General features: G+C 45.7%; 1 protein-coding gene across 2 annotated transcripts in view; it reads right to left on the bottom strand.

Annotated features, from left to right (window-relative positions):
* SPTBN5 (spectrin beta, non-erythrocytic 5) overlaps nucleotides 1-22999 on the bottom strand; it is a 2054098-nt gene that overhangs the window by 1184577 nt on the left and 846522 nt on the right. For both annotated transcript variants that reach the window (XM_078659643.1, XM_078659644.1), the window contains exons 34-35: nucleotides 18562-18741; nucleotides 12439-12642 (exon numbers count right to left, since the gene is read on the bottom strand). In XM_078659643.1, coding sequence (XP_078515769.1) covers nucleotides 12439-12642; nucleotides 18562-18741 — 384 coding nt within the window. The remainder of the gene's footprint in view (nucleotides 1-12438; nucleotides 12643-18561; nucleotides 18742-22999) is intronic.

The following is a 22999-nucleotide window of genomic DNA, read 5'->3' as shown; positions in this document are numbered from 1 at the left end:
TAGCTACGTTACACGCACCGAGGCCCTGATACACCAGTTTTTGGGAACACATATTAGGGAGGGAAGTCCCAGATGGCGAATGAAATCCCCTATGGTCAGACACTGCTAAGAATAATCACTCATTAGATCTCTAGGAAGCTCACTACAAGATTCTCTTCCATTGGTATATTTGTCCCACAAAACTCAAAAAGATATTTCCTGAGACCTCTGACCTGTGCTGGAGGGGATGTGGCATGCTCTGGGACTTCCATCACATCTGGTGGGATTGCCCAACCATTAAACCATTTTGGGAGGAGATACTAGCCCAAATGAAAGCTATGTTGGGATACCCCATCCCGACTACAGCAGAGGCAGGGCTTATTGGTCTCAGAGATCCTGCTCTGGAACACCAATCAAAGGCAGACAGGGCTATCATGTGGGCTTGCGTGGGGGCGGCTAAAATGGCAATTGCAGCTGCCTGAAAGAAAAAGCAGCTCCAGTGCTGGCACAGTGGCTCGCAGACATCTTTAGAGATGATTACAAGCATTTTGAATGCAGATGGGGTCTGTTAGTGACACATCTTACACAGGGTCTTCCACTGGCGGTTTGCCCACCCACGATGAGAGGCATGCACCTGTTTCAGTTTTAGATCAATCTCGGGCCCCCTCACGGGTCTCCCCATACTGCCTGACACTTGATGACCTATCATCACACCTACCTATTTTTTAGGGGATATGCCTAATTTCCAGAGCAGCACAATACAAACAAATAGATATTGCGGTTGTTAGTGCTTCTCCACCACTTTTGTTAGCGGGAGGGAAACAGGGGGAGTGGGGGATAGCAGGGAAGGGGTTATAAAAAAGTTACAAGGTAGACAATTGAATGGATGTGACTGTGATTGACAAGGTCTTTAGTAGATATACCCACGTATTGAGATACTGTGTCTTCTTTAAATTCGGAGGGGATCTTGGGGAATGAATATATGAGCTAATGTCTTTCCTCTTTATGCTGGTTATCAATAAACAGAGTTTTGACTAAAAAAGAATTTGAAGGCTGAACTGATGGGACATGTTCATTTGGTAGGCATGTTCGAAGGACAAATGGCCATGATAGGATGGGAATATCTGATCAGGTTCCCAAATGGATGGTCCTATGCATGTGATTAAAAAAGGTAAATGTGTAAATTTGAAGCAGGATCTTGTATCAAGATTATTTTCTTAACATTTTCCTGCTATTAACATAGTAGAAAAATACTTCAAAGTATAGGTCAAATGAAGTAAGCTTCCAGTCAATAGACTTTAAGAGGGTGCTAATATATGTGTATGTACATGTTTGTACATGTGCGCTAGTTTTTGAAAATGTATGAACCTGATCCTCGATTTGACCAGCATCCAACATACCATATTTTCACTCCACCTGGTAAGTGAAAATGTTTTTATCCACGGATCATAACATGCATATTTAGATCTGAAAGTAATTAATGGAAAAGTAAATAAATGCTTCTCTCTCATAGTGATATAGCATGTGGATAAGAAGGGATTTTTTTTTTCTTTTTTTTTTCAATTCAATAAAACTTTATTCGGTTTTTTACAACCATAAAAGTATACAATTGTTAACAATGCCTTCAATAAAATAGATATATACAGTTTTAAAATCAATTTCTAAAATTCACAAATTCATTTTGATCTCCTCAAGGTAGTGTGTTTCTATTCACATGGCTTTTACCCTTTTGTGACTCATTCTCCTCGTACCTATACACCTGGTCATCTCAATTCTCAGTGCATTTAAGGGCCTCTTTAACTTTTTTATATATTTTCCCATGGCACAAGCAATATCTAAATTAACCATTTTCACTAAAAGGTTTACTGCATGCATCCTATTTTTAATATCATACTTTTTAAAAATCGGGCATAAAAACTCTTTGAATTTCTAAAAACTATCACATTTTGTTCCTAAGGTGCAAGTGCAATTTCCTTTTTTATCTATCATGGAACTATTTACCCCTTTGTTCACGTGACATGGATTTACTCCAATTCTCAGCCTGAACACCTCTCTCCTTAATGGGCAACTAGGTAGCCTATCAATATAGGGGAAGTGTAATTCCTTTTGCCACGCTGTGGCCATATGGAGAACTGAGCTTTTCCTCAAGAGGTAATCTTGGTCCTGTACTCGAGATATTTCTTTGCCCAAGATCCTAAGTTCCCTCTTATCTATCTTAAGTTGAAGGGACTGGGGCCACAGCTTAAGCTTTAAAATATGACATGCTTTCTTGTCAATATCTCTGGTCTCTTTTGCCCACTTTAGCTCACTATTTACAATTTCATTCCTACACCATTGTGAGATTTTTTGTTCTTCACCCAAACCCAAACGTTGCCAATAGCGTAGTAATGCCACGCAAGCTGTTAAACCCCATGAGGTAATTCCCAGTTCTAGCCTCGCTGCCTGTACCATTGATGATTTAGACAGAGAGAATAGATTTTTCAAGCTATTTCCCTCTTCTAAGTCCCACTGACTTTTACCACTCAAGTAAAGGACTTCTGCCCCATACAAGAATTGAGGTGGAAGCATTGCAGAGTAGGCTTTTAGGACCAGTCAGTCAGATATTTCACCATACACATTGTTAAATATTTTTAAACCCTTCACTGAGGTAGCTGTTCTCAGTTTTAGTGCATCGAGATGGGTACGCCATTGTAGGCTTCTTTCAAACCACATCCCCAGGTATCTATATTCTGTTACGTTTCCACCTTTTCGGTCCCCAAATACAAAGAAAACCCTGTTTTCCTTCGGCCCGAAGAACAAGGTACTTACCTTCGGTAACGCTTTTTCTGGTAGATACAATATCTGCCTGTGGATTCCTCACCTTGTGAATATCCCCCTTGCGTCAGCAACGTTCGGAAATTTTCTTCGTAGCACGCCGACGTGGACGACGTCACAGGAGTACGACCTCGCGCGTGACTCCGCCTGACGTCACCGACTCCTTATCAGGCCCACGCCGGCGTGATGACGTCAGTTCCGCCCTTTTTTCCATGCCTTCGAGGCACACGGACGGACCAACGACAGCAAATATGCAAATATACAATGTACACAGTACAAACAAAGCAAAAATCGCACACAAAGTGTGCAGCAGAAAAAGCACAATAGCAGAAACCATATATACATAAAGACCAGGTATAACAGAGTGGACAACGGGGAGGCGGGTGGGCATGTGAGGAATACACAGGCAGATATTGTATCTACCAGAAAAAGCGTTACCGAAGGTAAGTAACTTGTTCTTCTGATAGATACATCTGCCGTGTGGATTCCTCACCTTGTGAATAGAGTCCCACAGCAGTCCCCACTCCCGGAGGAGGGTGTCCACTCTGCTATACCAGGAAATCTTGGAGGACAGAGCGCGCAAAGTGGCCATCCCTCCTCACCTCGGTATCCAAGCAGTAATGCTTCGCAAAAGTGTGGAGGGAGGCCCAAGTCGCGGCCCTGCAAATGTCCTCAACAGGTACACCCCTAGACAAAGCAGATGTTGCAGACTTTGCTCTAGTAGAATGAGCTCTAATACCCTCAGGAGGGTCCTTACCCGCCAAAGAGTAGCAAATCTTGATGCACAGGATTATATACCTGGAAAGTGTGTCCTACAGCCAGCAAAACCAACAAACAGCTGGTCGTCCATCCGGAAGTCTTTAGTCCTGTCCAGATAGAAAGACACCGCCCTCTTAGGGCCCAGACGGTGCAGTCTCTCTTCCTCCTTAGAAGGGTGAGGGGGAGGATAGAAGGTAGGAAGGGTAATGGACTGTCCAAGATGGAAGGGAGTTACCACCTTAGGCAGAAAAGCAGCCCTGGTCCTAAGAACCATCCTTTCAGCATGAATGGTCAGGAATGGGGGCTTGGAACTACGAGCCTGAAGCTCACTAACCCTCCTTGCCGAGGTGATTGCAACGAGGAAGACCGTTTTAAAAGAGAGAAGTCTCATGGGACACTTGTGCAAGGGTTCGAAGGGAGAACCCATCAAAAAGGTCAGCACAAGATTCAAATCCCAATGAGGAACAACAAACAGAGAAGGAGGGAACTTATTAGTAAGACCCTTCAAAAATCTTAAAACCACTGGAGACTTAAAAAGAGAGGGCTGATCCGGCAAACAGAGGAATGCAGATAAGGCCGAAAGATACCCCTTGACCGTGGCAACAGCAAATCCCTGCTGCGCCAGAGAAAGAGCAAACTGTAAGATGTCAGACAAATGAGCCTTCAAAGGGTCAACATCCCTCTCCCTGCACCAAGTAACAAATTTAGACCACCTATAAGAATAAATGGACTTAGTGGAGTCACGCCTGGCAGAAAGAATGACATCCACCACATCGTGAGGAAGAGAAAAAGAACTCAAGTTGCCCCGTTCAATCTCCAGGCATGAAGGTGTAATGTCTGGAGGTGGGGGTGTAGAACCTGCCCCTCCATCTGAGAGAGGAGGTCTGCCCTGTGAGGGAGACGGAGCGGCGGGTGAGAGGAGAGGTGGAGAAGGTCTGTGTACCACACCCTTCTTGGCCAATCCGGGGAGGTCAATAAGACTTGGGCCCGGTCCTGGCGAATCTTCCTCAGAACCCGAGGAATCAAGGGTATGGGAGGAAACGCGTAAAGGAGTCGCGAGTCCCAACTCAACTGAAACGCGTCCCCCAAGGCTCCTTGCATCGGATACTGGAGACTGCAGAAAGACGGGCAGTGAGCATTCTCGTGAGTGGCAAACAGGTCCACCTGAGGAGTCCCCCACATCTGAAAGATGTCGTGAACCACCTCCGGGTGAAGCCTCCACTCGTGGTCGGCAGAAAACTGCCGACTGAGACTGTCCGCACGAACGTTCAGAACCCCGGCCAGATGATTTGCCATCAGGCAAATCTGATGGTCCTGAACCCAGGACCAGAGCCGCAGAGCCTATCTGCAGAGACACTGCGACCCTACTCCTCCCTGTTTGTTGATGTACCACATCGCGGTCGTGTTGTCCGTCAGGACTTGCACTGACCGTCCGCGAAGGGAAGGGAGGAAGGCCTTGAGCGCCAAATGTATCGCCCGCAATTCTAGAAGGTTGATGTGAAGCAACCTTTCCTCTGGAGACCAAAGACCTTTGACCTCCAGATCCCCTAGATGAGCACCCCACCCGAAAGTGGATGCATCCGTTATCACTGTGGCCACCGATGGAGGAAGTTGAAAAGGCTTTCCTTGTGACAGATTGCCTTCCACGCCCCACCAAGACAGATCCGCCGCAGCTTCTCTGGAGATCCTCACTGACTCCCTGAGATCTCCATTGTGCTGATACCACTGCCTGCGGAGGCACCACTGGAGTGCCCTCATGTGCCAGCGTGCATGACTGACCAACAGAATGCAAGAAGCCATCAGACCGAGCAGACAAAGGACCTTCAGGACTGGAACAACCGCTCCATTGTAGAATAAAGGAATCATATCCTGTATGTCGTGAATCCTTCGAGGTGGAGGGAATGCACGACATACAGTAGTGTCCAGTACCGCACCTATGAACAGGTTGCGCTGGGAGGGCACCAGGTGAGACTTGGGCACATTTATTGAAAAACCCAACTTGTGCAACAACTGAGTTGTCTCTTGCAGATGATGGAGCACAATCTCCGGCGACTCTGCTTTGATCAGCCAGTCGTCCAGGTAGGGGAAAACGGGAATCCCCGACCTTCTGAGATGCGCAGCCACCACCGCCATCACCTTGGTGAAAACTCGAGGCGCAGTAGTAAGTCCAAAAGGAAGGACCGCAAACTGGTAATGCTGCGACCCCACCGTAAAACGGAGATACTTCCTGTGCGACTTCAGAATGGGTATGTGAAAATACGCATCCTGCAAGTCGATCGACACCATCCAGTCTTCTTCCATCAGCGCTTGAAGAACCTGAGCAAGGGTGAGCATTTTGAACTTCTCCTGTTTGAGATAGAGGTTCAAAATCCTGAGATCCAGGATTGGCCGCAGCCTGCCATCCTTCTTGGGTATCAGGAAATACCGGGAGTAGCACCCCTGACCCCTCTCCTGCTCTGGAACCAACTCTATCGCACCCTTTCGGAACAGAGCCAGGACCTCTTCCTGCAGGAGAAGCAGGTGGTCCTCTGAACAATAACCTTGGCAAGGAGGGTAATTGGGAGGGAACTCCTGAAAAGGAAGTGCATACCACTTTTCTACGAGATTGAGAACCCAAAGATCTGATGTAACCGATTCCCAATCTCGTAGAAAATGAGTAAGCCGACCCCCTACTGGCCCCACATGATCCAGAATGGTGGATCTAGGGCTGCTTTGCTGATGTGGGTGGGGGTTGGGCATTATTGGAGGAAGTGGAGGAAGAGGAGACTTGACGCCCACGTCCACGACCCTTCTGTCTACCTCTATAGGATTTGTACAGAGGGATTTGCTGTTGCTGCTGTTGCTGTTGGCCCTGCCTGAAGGGACGAAAAGAGGATCTACCAAAGCCTCTAAACTTTCTAGTTGTCGACCCTCTCATCTGGAGACCCAAAGATCTTGCAGTAGCCCGGCTATCTTTAAATCTTTCCAAGGCGACATCCGCCTTTTTCCCAAAAAGGCCAGTCCCATCAAAAGGTAAGTCCAGCAACGTGGATTGCACATCTGCAGAGAAATCAGAGGATTTCAGCCATGCGGCTCTCCTGGTTGCAACAGTAGAGCCCATAATCCTGGCAACAGAATCAGCTGTGTCCATGCCACTCTGAATGACCATGCGTGCCGCAGCCTGAGTATCGGAAATCACTTCATTAAAGTTCTTTCTATCCTCCTCTGGAAGCTTAGATGATAACTGCTTCACAGAAACCATCAATGCATGGACATATCTCCCCAAAAGGCAAGTAGCATTAGTGGATTTAAGAGCCATGCTGCCCGAAGAGAAAATCTTCTTTGCAGACTGATCCAACTTTTTAGAGTCTTTGTCTGCTGGTACCTGAGGAAAAGAACCTGCAGACCTGTTAGAACATGCAGCCTGCACTACTAGACTCTCCGGAGAAGGATGTGACGAGAGAAACTCCGGGTCACCAGGAGCCACCCTGTAGCGTCTTGCAACAGATCTTGAAACAGCAGGAGCAGTCAATGGTTTCTTCCAGACCTCTTTTATAGGATCAGTTAAGGCATCAGTGAACGGCAGTGTAGGTTCAATAATAGAAGAGGGAGAGTGCAAGACTTCTGTAAGGATGTTGGGCTTGTACTTAACAGTAGGCAAGGTTAAGTTGAAAAGATCTGCAGCCTTTCTAATAACAACATGGTAGGGTGCCACGTCCTTAGATGGTGTATCAGACACCGAAGGCAAACCCCACTCAGGAGAAAGCTCCAGACCACTAGCATTATGTAGGTCTTCAAAATAATCATCATGATCAAGAAGCTCACCCTCTTCCACATCAGAATCTTCACCCCTCTTTTCTTCCAAGAGACGCTGAGCCCTGCGCCTCGACCACTCCATACGAACCGAAGTCGATGGATCCGGTAACGACTCCGACGGAGCCGGTTCCGACGTCGAGCGAGGAGCCGGGGCAGCTGGAAGACGAGACTCATGGACTGGCGGGGCACCTCGATCCAAACTACGAGGTCGATCCGGAGTCGGCGAAGCCGCATACGGAGTCGAAGACCTCGGCGGAGCCGTACCGAGTCAAGGTGTAAGAGGCGCTGGCATAAATGGCATAAATGGAGCTGGGGCGTAACTCTGAGGAATGCCCAAGTTGTAAGACAACGGACCCATGGGACCAACAGGTGCTCCAGTGGGTACATCGCTCTCGAGTAAACTCCAAACATCGCATTAAGAAAATGCGAGGGGTCCTGTCCCGGACCAGGAAAAGGAGGGTACGAACCTACCGGATGTTCTGAAGGAGGTCGTTCCGACATAGGCTCATTCTGACCCTCTTGGTCTACAGGAGTTTCCACCGGAGTTGGAGATTGAGGAACTACCTCTTCTTCTTCCTCGTGCTCCGAAGAATGTTGAGATACCGGATCCGGTTCTTGTTCCGGAGTCGGGGAACCTCCGAGGGACTGGGCAGGAGAAGGAGAAACAAAGCCTTTATGATGCTTACGAGACTTCTTCTTCGAATCCGAAGACTCCTTTCCCGAATGATGTCTAGAGCTGTGCTTCTTCCTCTTGTGCCTCCTCTTCGAGGAGCTCGAAGCGTGACCCGAAGCCGATTTGTATCCAGATCTCGATCTCTCCCTGGACCTCGACCTCGCTCTGGACCTCGACCTCGAAGCCGACCTCGACTTCGAGTGAGATTTCTGCCTCGACTTCAAGCGTCTCGACGTCGACCTCGAAGATCTCCCAGTCTCTCTTCTTTTTATCTTCGCAATAAGCTTTGCTTCACGCTCTCGAAGCGCCTTAGGGTTCATCTTGAAACAAGACCGACAGTTCTTCACATCGTGGTCTGATCCAAGACACCACAAACAATCGCCATGTGGATCGGTGATTGACATCATACGAGCGCAAGACCCACATTGCTTGAATCCTGTCTTCCTCGACGACATCTTCAACGAAGAAGGAAGAATTAAAGGAAAAACAGCAACACTGTAATAGTAGTAAGATACTAAGTATCGCAGAATATCCCGAAAACCGTTAGCGTCGAAGACGCGGAAAAAAGGGAACTGATGTCATCACGCCGGCGTGGGCCTGATAAGGAGTCGGTGACGTCAGGCGGAGTCACGCGCAAGGTCGTATTCCTGTGACGTCGTCCACGTCGGCGTGCTACAAAGAAAATTTCCGAACGTTGCTGACGCAAGGGGGATATTCACAAGGTGAGGAATCCACACGGCAGATGTATCTATCAGAAGCATAAAATCTTAGTCTTTTCCATATTAACCACTAGTCTCTTGACCAGGCAGTATTCTTTAAACATGTTTAATTTCCTCTGTAAACCAATTTCCGTCTGGTCCATGATTACCAGGTCATCCGCATAGAGTAAGCACAAAATATGTTTCCCATCTTGTTTTGGGCTGCCCCCTTTTGCATTTCCTAAGATTAGGGTTAAGTCTGCGATAAACAGGGAAAAGAGCAGGGGGCCAGTACGCACCCCTGCCTTAACCCATTACCAATTTGGATTTTGTGCGTTAAACTCCCCTCTACATCTAAAATTATTTGCGCCCAATTTTCCGTATGCAGGGCTCGAATCAAACTCATTAGATCCCCCGGATATTGTACCCTATCAAGGTCAACCATAGCTGCTCCCTATCCACAAGGTCAAATGCTGCGCGGAAGTCCACGAAGCAGCAAAACAAACTGCCCCTCTGCTTGAGCGACTTCCGCGCAATTGCCCAGAGGGCGAAGCAATGGTCTACCGTTGAGTGTCCCTCTTTAAACCCTCCCTGTTCGGGGGGCAAGATCTGGTTTTCTTCCACCCAATCTTTGAGTAATCCCAGGATTATTTTAGCGAATACTTTTTCGCCTATATATAGTAGGTTTATTAGCCTGTAATTTTTTGGGGCGTTTACATTTCCTTTTTTTTGGATAGGTCTAACAATAGCTCCTTTCCAACTATCTGGCACATTTCCTGTCTCCAGAATACCCTGGAACATATTCGCAAAGAACTCTGACCACCATTCTGGCTTAGTTTTTATAATAACTGCCGGTAAATTGTCTGGGCCAGCTGCACGGGTCAAGTTTAATCTAGAAATGAACTTCCTAATATGGCTTGGGGTAAAATGTTCTTTTAGCTCTTCCCTCACACCTTGCCATGCCGTTGGACTTATTTTATCTATTGTTGGCCACTTCCCATAAATTTCCTCCAGGTAGTCCACCCATTCATCCTCGGGAACCGAGCACTGCAGAGACCCTGCCACTTTACCCTTGCTTTCTTGTACCAGGCGCCAGAAGCCTTTCACATTTCTATCTTCAATGGCCTCTAGTAAAGATACCAAACATCTGTCTTTATAAGTTCTTTTTTTATTCCTGATGATTGTTTTATATTTTATCCTAAATTTCACAAGGTTAGTAAATAATCCTCCATTAAACCTACCTTTAAGTTTTCTTTCCTTTTGCCTGATGTTAGCTTTTGCTTTGCGACATTCCTCATCAAACCATGGTCTATTTTTGGTGTGCGACCTTTTATTAATTTTTGCCCCGGGTTTACCACCTCTAATTTTTACCCTTAGGCATTCTACTAGTTGACTTATTATATTTTCATACCATGTGTTATCATCCTCAGATGTCGTTTTTTCAAATGGGAGGTTTTGCTGAACAGCACTTAATTTTTGAATATGCTCATCTGAAATACGGATTGTAAGTCGCTTTGGGTATTCTACATGTACTTGAAGGACTATCTCCCTCTGACTTCCCTTTTTTACTTTGAGTTTAGTCAACAGGCGGTAGTGATCACTACCTTCCACATGTAATACTTCAAAATGCTTGATTAATTCAGGTCAATAAAGTTACAGCGGCCTGCTTTAATAAGCTGCGTATGATCAGGAAGATTTTTCCCTTCCTCCCCCAGATTTCCCGTAAAACGGTGGTCCACGCACTTATTACGGCACATCTTGATTATGCCAATAGCCTATATGCCGGTGCCCCCCAATATCTTATAGACCGACTACAAATTATTCAGAACGCGGCAGCAAGGCTCATTGGAAACATTCCTGCCCGCAACTCGGTCAGAGCTTACCGAGATGAGCTACATTGGCTTCCCATTGCCCGTCGCATTGACTTCAAAGTTCTGGTCCTTGCCTTTCGGGCAATTAATGGAACCGGCCCGGTCTATCTGAGAAAAAGGCTCAAATTATCATCCTCAGTAAGACACCTGAGATCTAACAGCCTACGTCTGCTGAACGTCCCCAGATTCAGGCTCTCCCGAAGTGGCGGCAGAACCTTCACCGTCACAGCCGCTAAACTCTGGAATAGCCTTCCTCTAGATCTTAGGTTAATCGAGTCTGAGCAAGTCTTCCGTCGCAAATTAAAAACCTGGCTGTTTGCCAAACGCTAATCATATACCTGTAGCCCTTGGTTTGCCATTCGGCTGGACATGTACCGGGCTTTCCTCTCGTGTGATTACCTGTAATCTTAGCGCCGGGACACCCCCGCTGGAGGTAGCCGCGCGCTCTATAAGCTTCATAAATAAATAAATAAATTCAAAGCTCCAAGCGTGTGTAAACACGTAGTCTATCGGGCACAGTTGCTGCCCTAAAGTAAATGTTCGCTTGGCCAGCCTCGCTTGGCCAGCCGGTCGGCTTCCATTCTACCATTCACACATAACAAGCCCATGGAGCCTAGCAAATAACCAAGAGCCACATCTTGGGACGAAATGTCCCTGTGGGGGAACTTTGCGGTCTCTATATTATAGGCTCCTAATAAGTCACTACACCATAAATCAGATCTTAGGGGTCTAATCTATGAATAAAGTCGCCCATCATCAGAAACACATCCTTTGGGTAGGTATCACATATAATCCCCATGTCCTCTTTTAGATTTTCCAGGTCCACCTTATAAACTTCTTCCTTTCCCTTCTGGATATATACATTAAAAATACATATTCCTTCAAAACCAGGTTCAACGTTCTGTAACAACACTCTACTACCTAACGCCCACTGACATTTTAGTTCAAGATATTCTATATTTCTAGCAATTTTTGTCGATATCAGCGTCAGTTGACCTCCCATGGGTCTACCAAATTGGTTTTTCCTTGCTGTTTTCATGTGGTGGGCAAACCCCTCTGTGACTAGGGTTTCGTCACACAGCCAAGTTTCCTGTAAACATACAATGTCCGTGCTCTTAAGGATATTATTAAAACTCTCATTATTTTTCTGTATCCATTTATGTTCCAGGTTAGTAAAGCTAGGCTGAGCGACGTCCCAAATTCCTAATCAATTTCACTCAGGCACCCCTCTTCCTCGTGTTCCGCATATGCTAGAGCTCTATATCTATTCCCATCTAACACGTCTACATCAACGTTTCTTATTTCCTTAGGGGATATTGTGATTTCCAGTCCTTCCTTTTTACCCCAGCAGGAGTTAATCACTCTTATTTGTCGTGTTCCCAACCCAGCATGATTTCTAAGAAATGTCTTCCCCTGCTTTTCGAACATCATTTTGTCTCTTTTTATTAGGCTAATGCCTTCATTTAGCAGCTCATGTTCTGGTTTTTCCAGTGTTGCTTTGACTAATGCTTAGTCAATAAGGGATTGAGTTGGGTGAGTAACTGAATTTATCAAAAGTAAGAGTGAGTGGACTAGTGAGCAAAAGGAGTCAAGTGGGGGTAAATGAGCGAGTAAAATCTGGAACGAGTGAGGCTAAACTCACATATTTGAATCTGAGGTCTTGTCAATAAATGTTCACATCATCACAGACTTATCACAAAATGCCATAATACAATGGCAATAAATCGTCCCTTTTCCTCTATTTAAAATGTTGCTAGATGGATTACTGCTCCCATTATACCAGCAAAAGATGATTGATTCCTTTCACTTTATCACATCTGTGAAAGTAGATGGAGCATTCAATTCTTACCTGTGTTGTTGAAGTTTTCTCCTCCTGCAAGAGTGACTTTCCCCGCTCCACAAGCTGGTTGTACGTGTCCTCTTGGGCTTCAATTTGCATCCGTAGTTCCTGATGCCCCTTTAGCTGCTGGCTGCTGTTGGACACATCACGAATGGTTTCCTCTGCCTTCATCTCCCTCATCATCTCTGCTGCCCAGGAACAGTAATCCCGCACCTAAAAATAACACACACATTTTCTTTTCATGTCAATTCCATAAAGAAATCTGTCTCTTGTGGAAAGTAGTAGCAAACGTGGTTTGCCATGTGTGGTACTGGACTTACTCCAGGTCTGAGATGAAGTACATTTACTACTGTTTTGGGTGCTTTTTGGCTGTAGTAACTATGGAAGTGCAGTTTGTGAATATGAATGGGCTTAGGGGCCGATAAGAAGTTTGGCGGTCCTACAGCGGATGGTGCAATGTGGCGTCCGATGTATAACCTATACACCTGCGGTGCACCGCCTGCTAGATTAGGACTTCAATTCTGGTCTGGCAGGCGGTCGTGAGGCAGTCTGACAGAGGCTTTCCATAAGGCTCATAGAGGAGCCTAGCATGCAGACCGTCGCTCTCAGAGCCCTGACTGCACCTTCCTGCATGGTGTGGCATACATGCCATACCGTGCATGAACTGGGGGTGCAAATCCAGGAGGACACTACATGTGCCCCCCATGCCCCCTCGGCATGCACCTCCTGGGCCCTGAGGTGGCATGGGCCCTATTAGGGTCTCCTTAGTTGCCTCAGTGGCCCCCTTTTCATGGCGGGCTCACCACCATGAAAATGGTGGTGGTGAGGCAACTCGGAAAATGCTTAGCAGCATTGCTACGGACCACCAGCATATTTTTGCTTCTGACCGCTGGCAGAAGGCCACAGGATCTTGGATCCCTGGTGGTCGCAGCGGTCCATTCACTCTTGCTGTAATACTGCAGGTGGTCTCACAGTGAGATAGTGGTCAGACCGCCACCAAGGGTTCGCTGAACTCGTAATATGGCCCTAACTCTTTTGTGGGTGGGTGTCTACCTCCCTAAACCCCACCGCCCCCCTTTAACCCTTCCATACTCCTCCGTAAACTCACCCCTTTAGATGTAAGTATTTCTCTTTTTTTCCAGTCACTCCCACAGATCTTCCCGTATCTACTTCTTAAGTAGTAAATGTGCATGTATGAGGCTCTCCCATAAAAAAGATAAGTTACGTATCGTAGATATTTTTAGCAGTGAATGTTTTAGAGTTTAGGATTTCAAATTTGACGGAATCCTGATCCATAGCATTTATTTACCGCATGAACCCGTCATTATTTGTATAGATTTGAAAACTGTATTCTCAAACGGAGGAACATTTACATGCGCCCCCCCCCCCTCCCCCAGGCTTGCCTTTCCTGTGCCTCGAATGCCCTGAAGCAGATCAGGTGAAGGGCAGACATGGGTCATTTGTAACTAAGCCTACATTGCAAAGGCCTTGTGAACAAATGCTTATGCTATGCATGAAATTACCTAATAGGCCACTTTCACTGCCTCCATTTACTGAGGGTATAAAAAAAATTCCCACCAACCACAATACCACGTGCAACTTGGCAGTGCAGCAGCATCAGTGTGACACACACATTGGAAATAATGTCAGGAGACTGTGCAATGGAGGCTGGTCATGTGTAGTTTCTGAACAACTCTAGAGAGCCAACGAAGGCCAATGTGGGTGTTGGTATTCATATACAAACTCTGATCTTAGCACAGTAAAGGGAATACGATATTTAGGGAACACAAAGGTAAAGCGTGGCATGATAAAGAGTTAACAGAACAGCCATGCGATGCATGATCCATGCTATAAGCGAATTTACTAGACTGGTAGAAGATGGTCTCAAACAGAGACAATCATGCCATCTGCCCAGTTCTCAGATGCATCCATGGCCACCAGACACAGCAGTCTTTCTCCAGCCCCACATACCTCATCACTGTCATATGCTTTCAGGGAATTGTCCACCATCAGGCCTCAATGGAGATCTACCCTTACTGTGCAGACATGTGACCCAAAACCTACTCAACCCAAACAGAGTACACCTTAGTTCATCTTAAAATGTTTGAACAATGTTAAAGTATCCATGAGGAAAACAAAATTCTGTTAGGCTTACATAAAGCTTGTAGGTTTGATAATAAGTACTTTAGTAGGGCTGCAGATGGGGGTACAAGCTAAATGCCAGACAATGGATTAAGGTACAGATTCCGAAGTGGTAACTATAGCTGTAAAAGAGTTTGGAAACATAGTTTTTATGGCAAGGGCATACAGCAAGATGGGGGGTTTTGGAAATTGGGATAGGCACTGAATGTGTTGTTCTAGCATTACATTCTTGGCTATACTGTACAGGGGATGATAGTTATGAGGAATTACTCTGGTGTTTTTAGAATTAACAGTTATAAATATTAATCTTGAACCACGTTTTGACTAATTTCTGTGCCACCTGTGAATTGTTATATTTTGCAGTATGGTTGTGCCTGTTCCTTTAAAGAAAATATTTCTTTTTTGGGTCACTGAACATTTTTTAATGTGCACTGATATTTTCACTGTGACTTTTGATGATTTGTAGGTCGTGATATTTGGAATTAATATTTGAAAAAAGTTTAACACATGCTCATTTTGCACGTTTTACAGTATGTGAATTTTCTGCATGCAGATTTACTTACTGCACGGCAAAAATCACCAGTTGTAAACTTCTAAATATACAGGGTGAAATTAACGCACAAAGGCATGCACTAACTTCACTCTGCACAATTCATACTATTATCCTTGGCTGTATCTATCTACATCCTTCTAAAACCAAGCGAGAGATAACCTTGAACAAAATTTTTCCCATCATGAAAGATCTTTTTGATCACTTCCTGAATGATATGTGGCTAATAATGGGAAACTTTAATGACAACTTAATGGGAAAAAGCCTGGACCTCTCCTTTCTAATTTCACTGGATAACCAAATGTGGGCAATTCCAGATATAAAATGGCAGTACCAACGGAAGAATAATCAAGGGACATAGGCGGCCGCAAGTTTAAACCAACTAGGGCTCCGTATCCAAAACAGCAGATTGGAGTCAGACTCGCCCGCTGCTTATACCCATGTATCTCCCTTTAGAATGGCTACTTTCGACTACATATGGATCTCGGTCGCCCACTTCTAATTTGTCCAGGAATTTGTGGTAACCCCCTCATTGGAAAGTGATCATGCCCTCTTAACATGCTAAGTTCTAGCAAATCATAAGTTACGGCCAAAAATCTACCTGATTGGCAAAGACTCAACATTGGAGACAATTAGAAAATTACACTGGACCAACAAGAGGCAATTGAAGAAAAGGTGGTCAACTTTTTGGAAAACTTGAACCAAGAGCCTAGCAGCCGGCTAACACCACCACTGTGGAACAGGTAGTGGAGGACCTTAAAAAATCTAACTGTTAAGAGTGTTAAAAACTCAAACAATTATCCTTCATCTTTACCCCACCCCAGTGACCTCAAGTATACCATGCTGAGTATTAAACATAAGTTAAATACCTTATTGCGTAAAAGCACACATACCAGCTTGGATTACAAATCCTTACGAAAGAAGATTTTGACCACCCATAAAGAGTATAGGAAATTAAGGTTCAAAGAAAATAGAATAAAAGAAGAACAGCGCTGGACACTTGCCCATGAAATCTTAAAATCAAAAGATCAAAAGAGATTTTGGAACTGGGTAAATAAGGCTGCTAAACCAGGCCAATCATCCACCGTAATGAATGTCTCCCCCACTGCATGGGAGGCCCACATTGAAACTCTTTACGTCGAACTCGACAAATATAATTGGTGCAATCATCATAGCTCCATCCCTCTCAATTCCCTCCCTGGAACGTCACCGATTACTTAGATTACTTCAAGTCAAGTTGCCCTCATTATAAAACGAATGTGTCTAGGAGAGGCCCCCGGCCCAAATGGGTTACCAACAAAGATATACAAAACCTCGACTCACAAGTGGGCAGCGCTCCTGGCCCCCCTATTCGAGACATGTAGAATGGGTGGTCCTATCCCTGATTCTTGGCGAGGTTCTCTCCTCGTCCCTATCCGCAAAAAAGGTCAGCGATCTAATCCTGATAACTACCGGATGATTTCACTCCTCGATGTTGATGGAAAGGCCTACGCAAGCGTCTTATTACAAAAACTAACCAGCTGGGCGGAAGACCATAAATTAATACCTTTCACGCAAACTGGCTTTCAAAAGGGCTGCCACATTGAGGACAATCTGATCTGCATAGCCCATATGATCGAGGCCACACTTAGAACAAAGGGAAAATTGTTGTGCCTGGGATTTATTGATTTCCAAAAGGCATTTGACAACGTTGCCCGCCCCAGGCTCTGGGAGAAACTGTTCAAATATGGCATTCCGCCTACTCTATTGAATGCCCTAATCGCCCTGTGCTCGGATACTTGGGTCAAAATAAAAGTCTCTGCTGGTTGGTCTACAACCAATAAAATCATGACCAACAAAGGCCTAAACAGGGATGTATTTTGGCCTCTTTACTTTTTAATTAGTACCTTGCAGATTTACCAGAGTGGCTGGCCCGCTCTCATGCTTTCCCACCAAGAATCGCATCTGTTAAAATCCAGTCACTGCAATACGCAGATGATACGATTCTACTCGGCCAAACACAGGTGGGCCTCCAACGCCTTTTTGATTCCTTGGCAACATATTGTGAAACTAATGCGATGAAGATTAATATCTCTAAAACCAAGGTGATGATAGTCTCTAGAAGCCAAGCGAGACAGCGCCCCTGGTACATTGCTGGGAAATCTATTGAGGTAGTCACCACTTACAAATATCTTTGAGTCTGGATAGACCACAGAGGGAGCTCGGGTCCGCAAATCGCGGCAATGCAAAGTGTGGCCCGCAGCCTTGAGGGGGCCTTCCTACGAACTAAGAAAGCTCTCCACTCTCCTGACTTCTCCCCGTTAATTAGAGTGATAGATGCCAAAATACTATCTACAATAGCCTTCGGCGCCACTACTTTTAAAGATAAAATGTTCACCTGGCTGGATAGAATGCAAACAGCCTGTTTTTGTAGAGTGTTTCACCTACCCAATTCGACCTCTCATGCCCAAATCCGCTTGGAGTTCTGCTTCTTCTCCCAACATTGGACCATGAAAGCACGATTCGTTGCCTACTGTGCAAAAACAAAAGTGGCCCAAGCCTCCACATTAAAGAGTTGCGTCTGGTCACTGTTAAATAACCCCAGCACTTCTTGGAATACATTTTTAACATTCTGCTTGGACGCTTTAGAAGCCCACGATCTATGGGCGAGCTCACTACCCATTGGGGCTGCTGCCAAAGCCCTGACCAAACAGGCAAAAATACTGTCTATGGAACAGAATGCAATATCTGTGAAAAAAAACTATCACATGGCAGCTGGGCGTCAAAACTCTACGATCTTAAAACACTACCACACTACCTGTCATCCTCCATGAAGCAATTGGTGAAACACCAGTTAATGAGACTGCATTTTGGGCTAATCCCCCTGGTGGGGTACAATTATGGAAGGAGGTACAAAGCAGACATCTCCTCCCAGTGCCGCTACTGCAACAACCGAGAAGAAAATTTAACATGTATCTGCAGCACTCTACTCCCCCTTCAAATGTATTGGTTGTGCCCCATTTGGAGAATTCTTAATATGCGGACCTGCCAAGAAGCCTTAGAGGAGTGTATGATAGGGGAATCAGCTCAAATGACTGCCCGTTTTGTAAAATTTATGACTAAGATTAATTCAATTCTACCGGCAGATACCACTCATGAACCCTTGCTGTGTCTGATATGAACTTGCGTTTCTCTTTCTCCTTTTAAATTGAGAGCTGAAAATGTTTTTTATCTTCCTTTTTGTACAAATTGCAATGATTTTAATTAATTGTGCAAATAAATATATCTATCTATCACTCTGCACAATTCATAATATGGACTTTAGTACCATCTCTTAAGAACAGGGCAGTGAATGTACTGCAGCAATTTACCCTTGCAGCAAACAAAATGTGTGCATTGCTTACAAAATGTGGATTTATTTGGACCAAGAGCCTAGAAGGCTATGTGGATCTAGAGCTCACCTTTGTTAAGAAAAGATGGAGTCTGCACGCTCGTTCCAGGTCCACTCTGCGTTGCTCCACTTTATTCTTCAGGATTTCCCATTTCTCCACCACTGCTTGTTGCTTCTCCTGCAGTGATAAGGCCTGGTTTTTAGAGCACCTGTGTATCACACCATCAGCAGCATCGATGAGTTCTTGCAACTAGAGAAAGAATGAAAATGTTCTAAGGAGGTATGGAGATACAGAACATCTACACATTACAGTGGCCAACATGAGCAAGAAAGGTTCTGTCAATAAACTGATAGACATGTCACTAACAGCACAGTCCCTGTGACTACATTATTTAGCCCTCACGTGGAGAGAATTATTTTACTTTAAAGATACGCAGGATCTCCAAATCTGGCAATACCATGGAACTCTTCCAAATCTCACAGATGATAGGTAAGTTAATTCAAGGCCAAATCTCCATTCCCAGAAAAGATCATTAACGGTAATTTCCAAAATTAACATCCCCACATGCCGAGGCAAGCCCTTTTTTTTGGGAGTTTTATATAGCGCAAACTAGAACCGAGCCGAATCAGTTATCAGAGCGCTTTACATAGCACCAGTTACGTTACATGAGGACACACTTTCAATTTTTTTTAGGCACGGGGAGATTAAGTGATTTTCCCAGAATCACAGGGGGTTATTGGCGTCGTTACCGAGACTCGAACCCAGATTCCCAGGTCCGAGGTCGAGCGCCTTAGCCGTTAGGCCAACCCCTCTCCCCTCTCCTTAAGTATTGCCTTCTATGTATCTGAAAATCTTTCTCAGGACTAATCCAAAATGAGAACAGTGTGTTGCTCAGGAAATCCTGGGAATGGCACATCATTAAAGGGAAAGTTAATTAACTGTAATCACAGTTTGTCACCTTCGGGAATCTCTCTGAATTTATAAAAGGTTGAATATCTCCGCTCTTGAGCAACATTACGGAAAGCAACCTTTTTAAAAACATTGTTGTGCTCTCCAATTCTATGTCAGGACCGGAGGCGAGGAATATGCCTCACTTTCTTCACTTTATTGAACAGCAGCCATTTCACAAAGCATTCAACAACTTCCATTCCCATGAGACCCAGGAAGTCCAAAGAAAACAAGAAAGTCCAACAGGAGAACAGACCCCAACTACGCCCAATCATGGTGTCGCATTTCTCAACATTGTCCCTTATTTGTGTCCTCTCGCCCTCTTTCTTTGCTGGTTGCAGCTTGATAAGTAGTGTTTTCCTTCCTTTCATGTGTGGTCTGTTTATTCTGCTTTATGGTTTTTTTGTCATGTCGATTGGTCTACTTTGTGAAAAAATTATTTATACTATTGGTTCACCCTAGTACTGGTTTCCGCTTCTCACCCGGTTTTGTTTACCGTGGACGCGGGAACGCTCTGTGCTCCTTCGAAGCCTTTATTCTTGTGGTGCGGCTCCGCAGTACGGTCCTCCGCCACAAAAGTGGCGCTCATTCAGCACAATGCCCTACCGTGAAGCGCACTCTGCATTCCTATCATTGCGGAGGAGTCGACGCTGTGAACAGCAGTTCCTGGAGCCTTGCCGCCTGGAGAGAAATGTCCCACACCGGGCTTTGTACTGCCCGATCCATCCTCTTCTATTGTTTACACCCTGGTTACAGGGTCAGTACCTGACATCCTTGTGCCTGACGTACGAGTTATTTACCTTCGGTAACAATGTATTTGGTAGAGACGATTCTAGCTGCAGATTCCTTAACGTAAAATTATCCCCCAGGCATGAGACTGGATCCGGAAAACTCTTTTTTGCCACAGCATCCCTGCGCGCTGGGGGGACGGCATCATGCGACTCCGCCCAAGCGATGTCCGTATACATGACATCAGCGAAGTGGCATAAGTCCCACCCCGGCGCGCCTACGTCAGTTTTCTTCGGAGAACTTTTCCGTGCCACAACGCGGAGCCAGTAGAGAAACTGTGGAAGCATGGGAACAGTGTGCGAAAAAGATGAAAAAGGGAAAAGAAAATGGAATGGTGACGAAGAACACCATAAAGAGCAGTACCAACACTGCAGTACCCAAAAGCAAGGAAAGGAGAAAGAACAGAGCACAGCTCTGAGCAGCCACCCTGCCAGTCATGAAAACAGTACCCCCTTTAAGACAAGGAACATATGCAAAATGTCATGACAACATGTAGCAGGACTACAACACCAACCAAGACCCATGAAAGCAAACCAGTTCCAAGACAAACAGGGAACAAGAGACCTCCAAGGCAACCCTAGTACAGAGTGCGACAACCCCCCCCCCCCTTCAAGGGAGCTAGGGCAGGGCACGGCCAAATGATCCAAGCCCAGAGGGTAGCAGAGGAGCCAGGACCTTCAGGAAGAAGAGGGAGGGAAAGAAGGGACAAAGGAAGGCCAGCCTCAATCCTGGAGCAACCAGAGCAGAGGAGCCCAGGAGCACCTATAGATCCAGCCTCTACAGTGCCAAAGAAGAGGAAGGAACAAAAAGCAAGACAACGTCTTGTCAAAGAGCGAAAGAATGCACTCACTCACCCAGCCATCCACCGGGAGGCGAGTGCAGAAGGGCAAGCCAAAAGGTCCTCACAGAACTGGGAGGAAGGGCGGGCAGTGAAGGAATCTGCGGCTAGAATAGTCTATATCAGATACATCGTTACCGAAGGTAAGTAAGTTGTATATCTGATAGAGACTACTAGCCGCAGATTCCTTAACGTCGAATAAATACCCTAGCCATACCCACGGGGAAGGAGAGCCTGGACATAACAGAGAGGCCCACAGGGGACCAGTCCAATGGACAGGGCGAAGAGTCCTGTCCTCCCAGGCAAGGGGGTGACCCCCACAAGCAGAACACCACCGACCCCTAAGAGGGATGTAGGAAGAAGAAAGAATTTGAAGAAGCCAGTTCACTTCCAACAGAGGAAACAAGGGCAAGGCCAGGGAGGCCGAAGCACCCCACACCCCTACAAGGCAACAGAGCTTCCATCCAATGCCAGGACAAGGAAGAGGAAGAAGAAGCCTAGAGGGCCCAAGGAAACGAGGGAAAAGAAAACAAGTTACTTACCTGTAACTTTAGTTCCCCAGTATTGGTAACTTTCATAGATTCCCATGCTTTTGTATCATTCCCCGTCGTCGGACTGGGAGTCTCGGTAATAAAAAATACCATAGTAGTAGGTACAAAAGAGAAAGGAAAGGCCTAGGCCTCATTCCCTTTTGTAGCATATCAGCCTCTTTTTGTAAAAGAGACCAAACTCTAGGCATCAGCCAATCAGAAGAGCCTCACCCTTAGAACCTTCCTGAAGGAACCTCAGAGCCTCAGATTTTCGTAGCCGTTGTGTGCTAGACACCCTACTTGCTGAAGGCTGAGCTTTCCCCGGGGAGGTGGGTGGGCGCATGGGAATCTATGAAAGTTACCAATACTGGGGAACTAAAGTTACAGGTAAGTAACTTGTTTTCTTACCCCAGTATTGGAACTTTCATAGATTCCCATGCTTTTGTATCAGAATAGCAAGCAGTAAACCATCATAAACACATTTTGTAAATAAGTACATCATAACATTAGAAATGAAAGAACAAAATGTGTTACCCATGGAAGGTGGGATAGAAAGGAAAGCTCACCAATCACTTGAAGAGGTTTCTCAGGACAGCCTGGCCCACTGCTGCGTCATCCTGCTGCAATGACTCTAAGCAGTAATGCTTAGTAAACGTGTGCACGCTGCTCCAGGTAGCAGCCCTGCAAATGTCCTTGACATGCACCCCCGCAAAGAGGGCTGTAGAAGATGCCACTGACCTCGTTGAGTGAGCACGGACCCTGCCCACCAGAGGTTTTCCTGCCATCTTGTGGCAATGCAGAATAGCACTCGAAATCCATCTTGAGATCCCCTGTTTGGACAGAGGAAGACCTTTGTTCGGACCGCCGAAGGCAATGAACAACTGCGTAGACCTTCGAAAGTCCTTGGTACGGTCAATGTAGAATTTGAGACATCGTTGTAGATCCAGAGTGTGCAATGTTTTTTCCTCTGGAGTGACTGGGTTCGGAAAAAACGTTTTTAGAATCACTGGCTCATTTAGGTGAAAGTCTGTAGGTACTTTGGGGATGAACCTGGGGTTCGTCCGCAAGATGACTGTGTTCTTTTTGAACTGCAAAAACGGTTCCTGGATAGTAAGGGCCTGCAACTCCCCCACTCGCCTTGCGGAGGTGAGGGCCAAGAGTAAGGCCAGCTTCCAGGACAAGAATTTCAGATCCGAGCGGTGAATCGGCTCAAAAGGACCCTTCATTAATTGAGCCAGGACTAAGTTCAAATGCCACGTTGGAGGAGGAGACCTCACTGGCGGAAAAACCCTGAACAGGCCTTTGAGGAATTGCTTGATAATTCTTGAAGACCATAGCGAAGGACCAGAAGCAGATCTTCTGAATCTTGAAATTGCTGCCAAGTGGACCTTGATTGTAGAAT

The sequence above is a fragment of the Lissotriton helveticus genome, chromosome 9 (genome assembly GCF_964261635.1).
Source record: "Lissotriton helveticus chromosome 9, aLisHel1.1, whole genome shotgun sequence".
NCBI lineage: Eukaryota > Metazoa > Chordata > Amphibia > Caudata > Salamandridae > Lissotriton > Lissotriton helveticus.
Note: the sequence above shows the minus strand (reverse complement) of the source record. Positions and strands in the feature narration are given on the sequence as shown.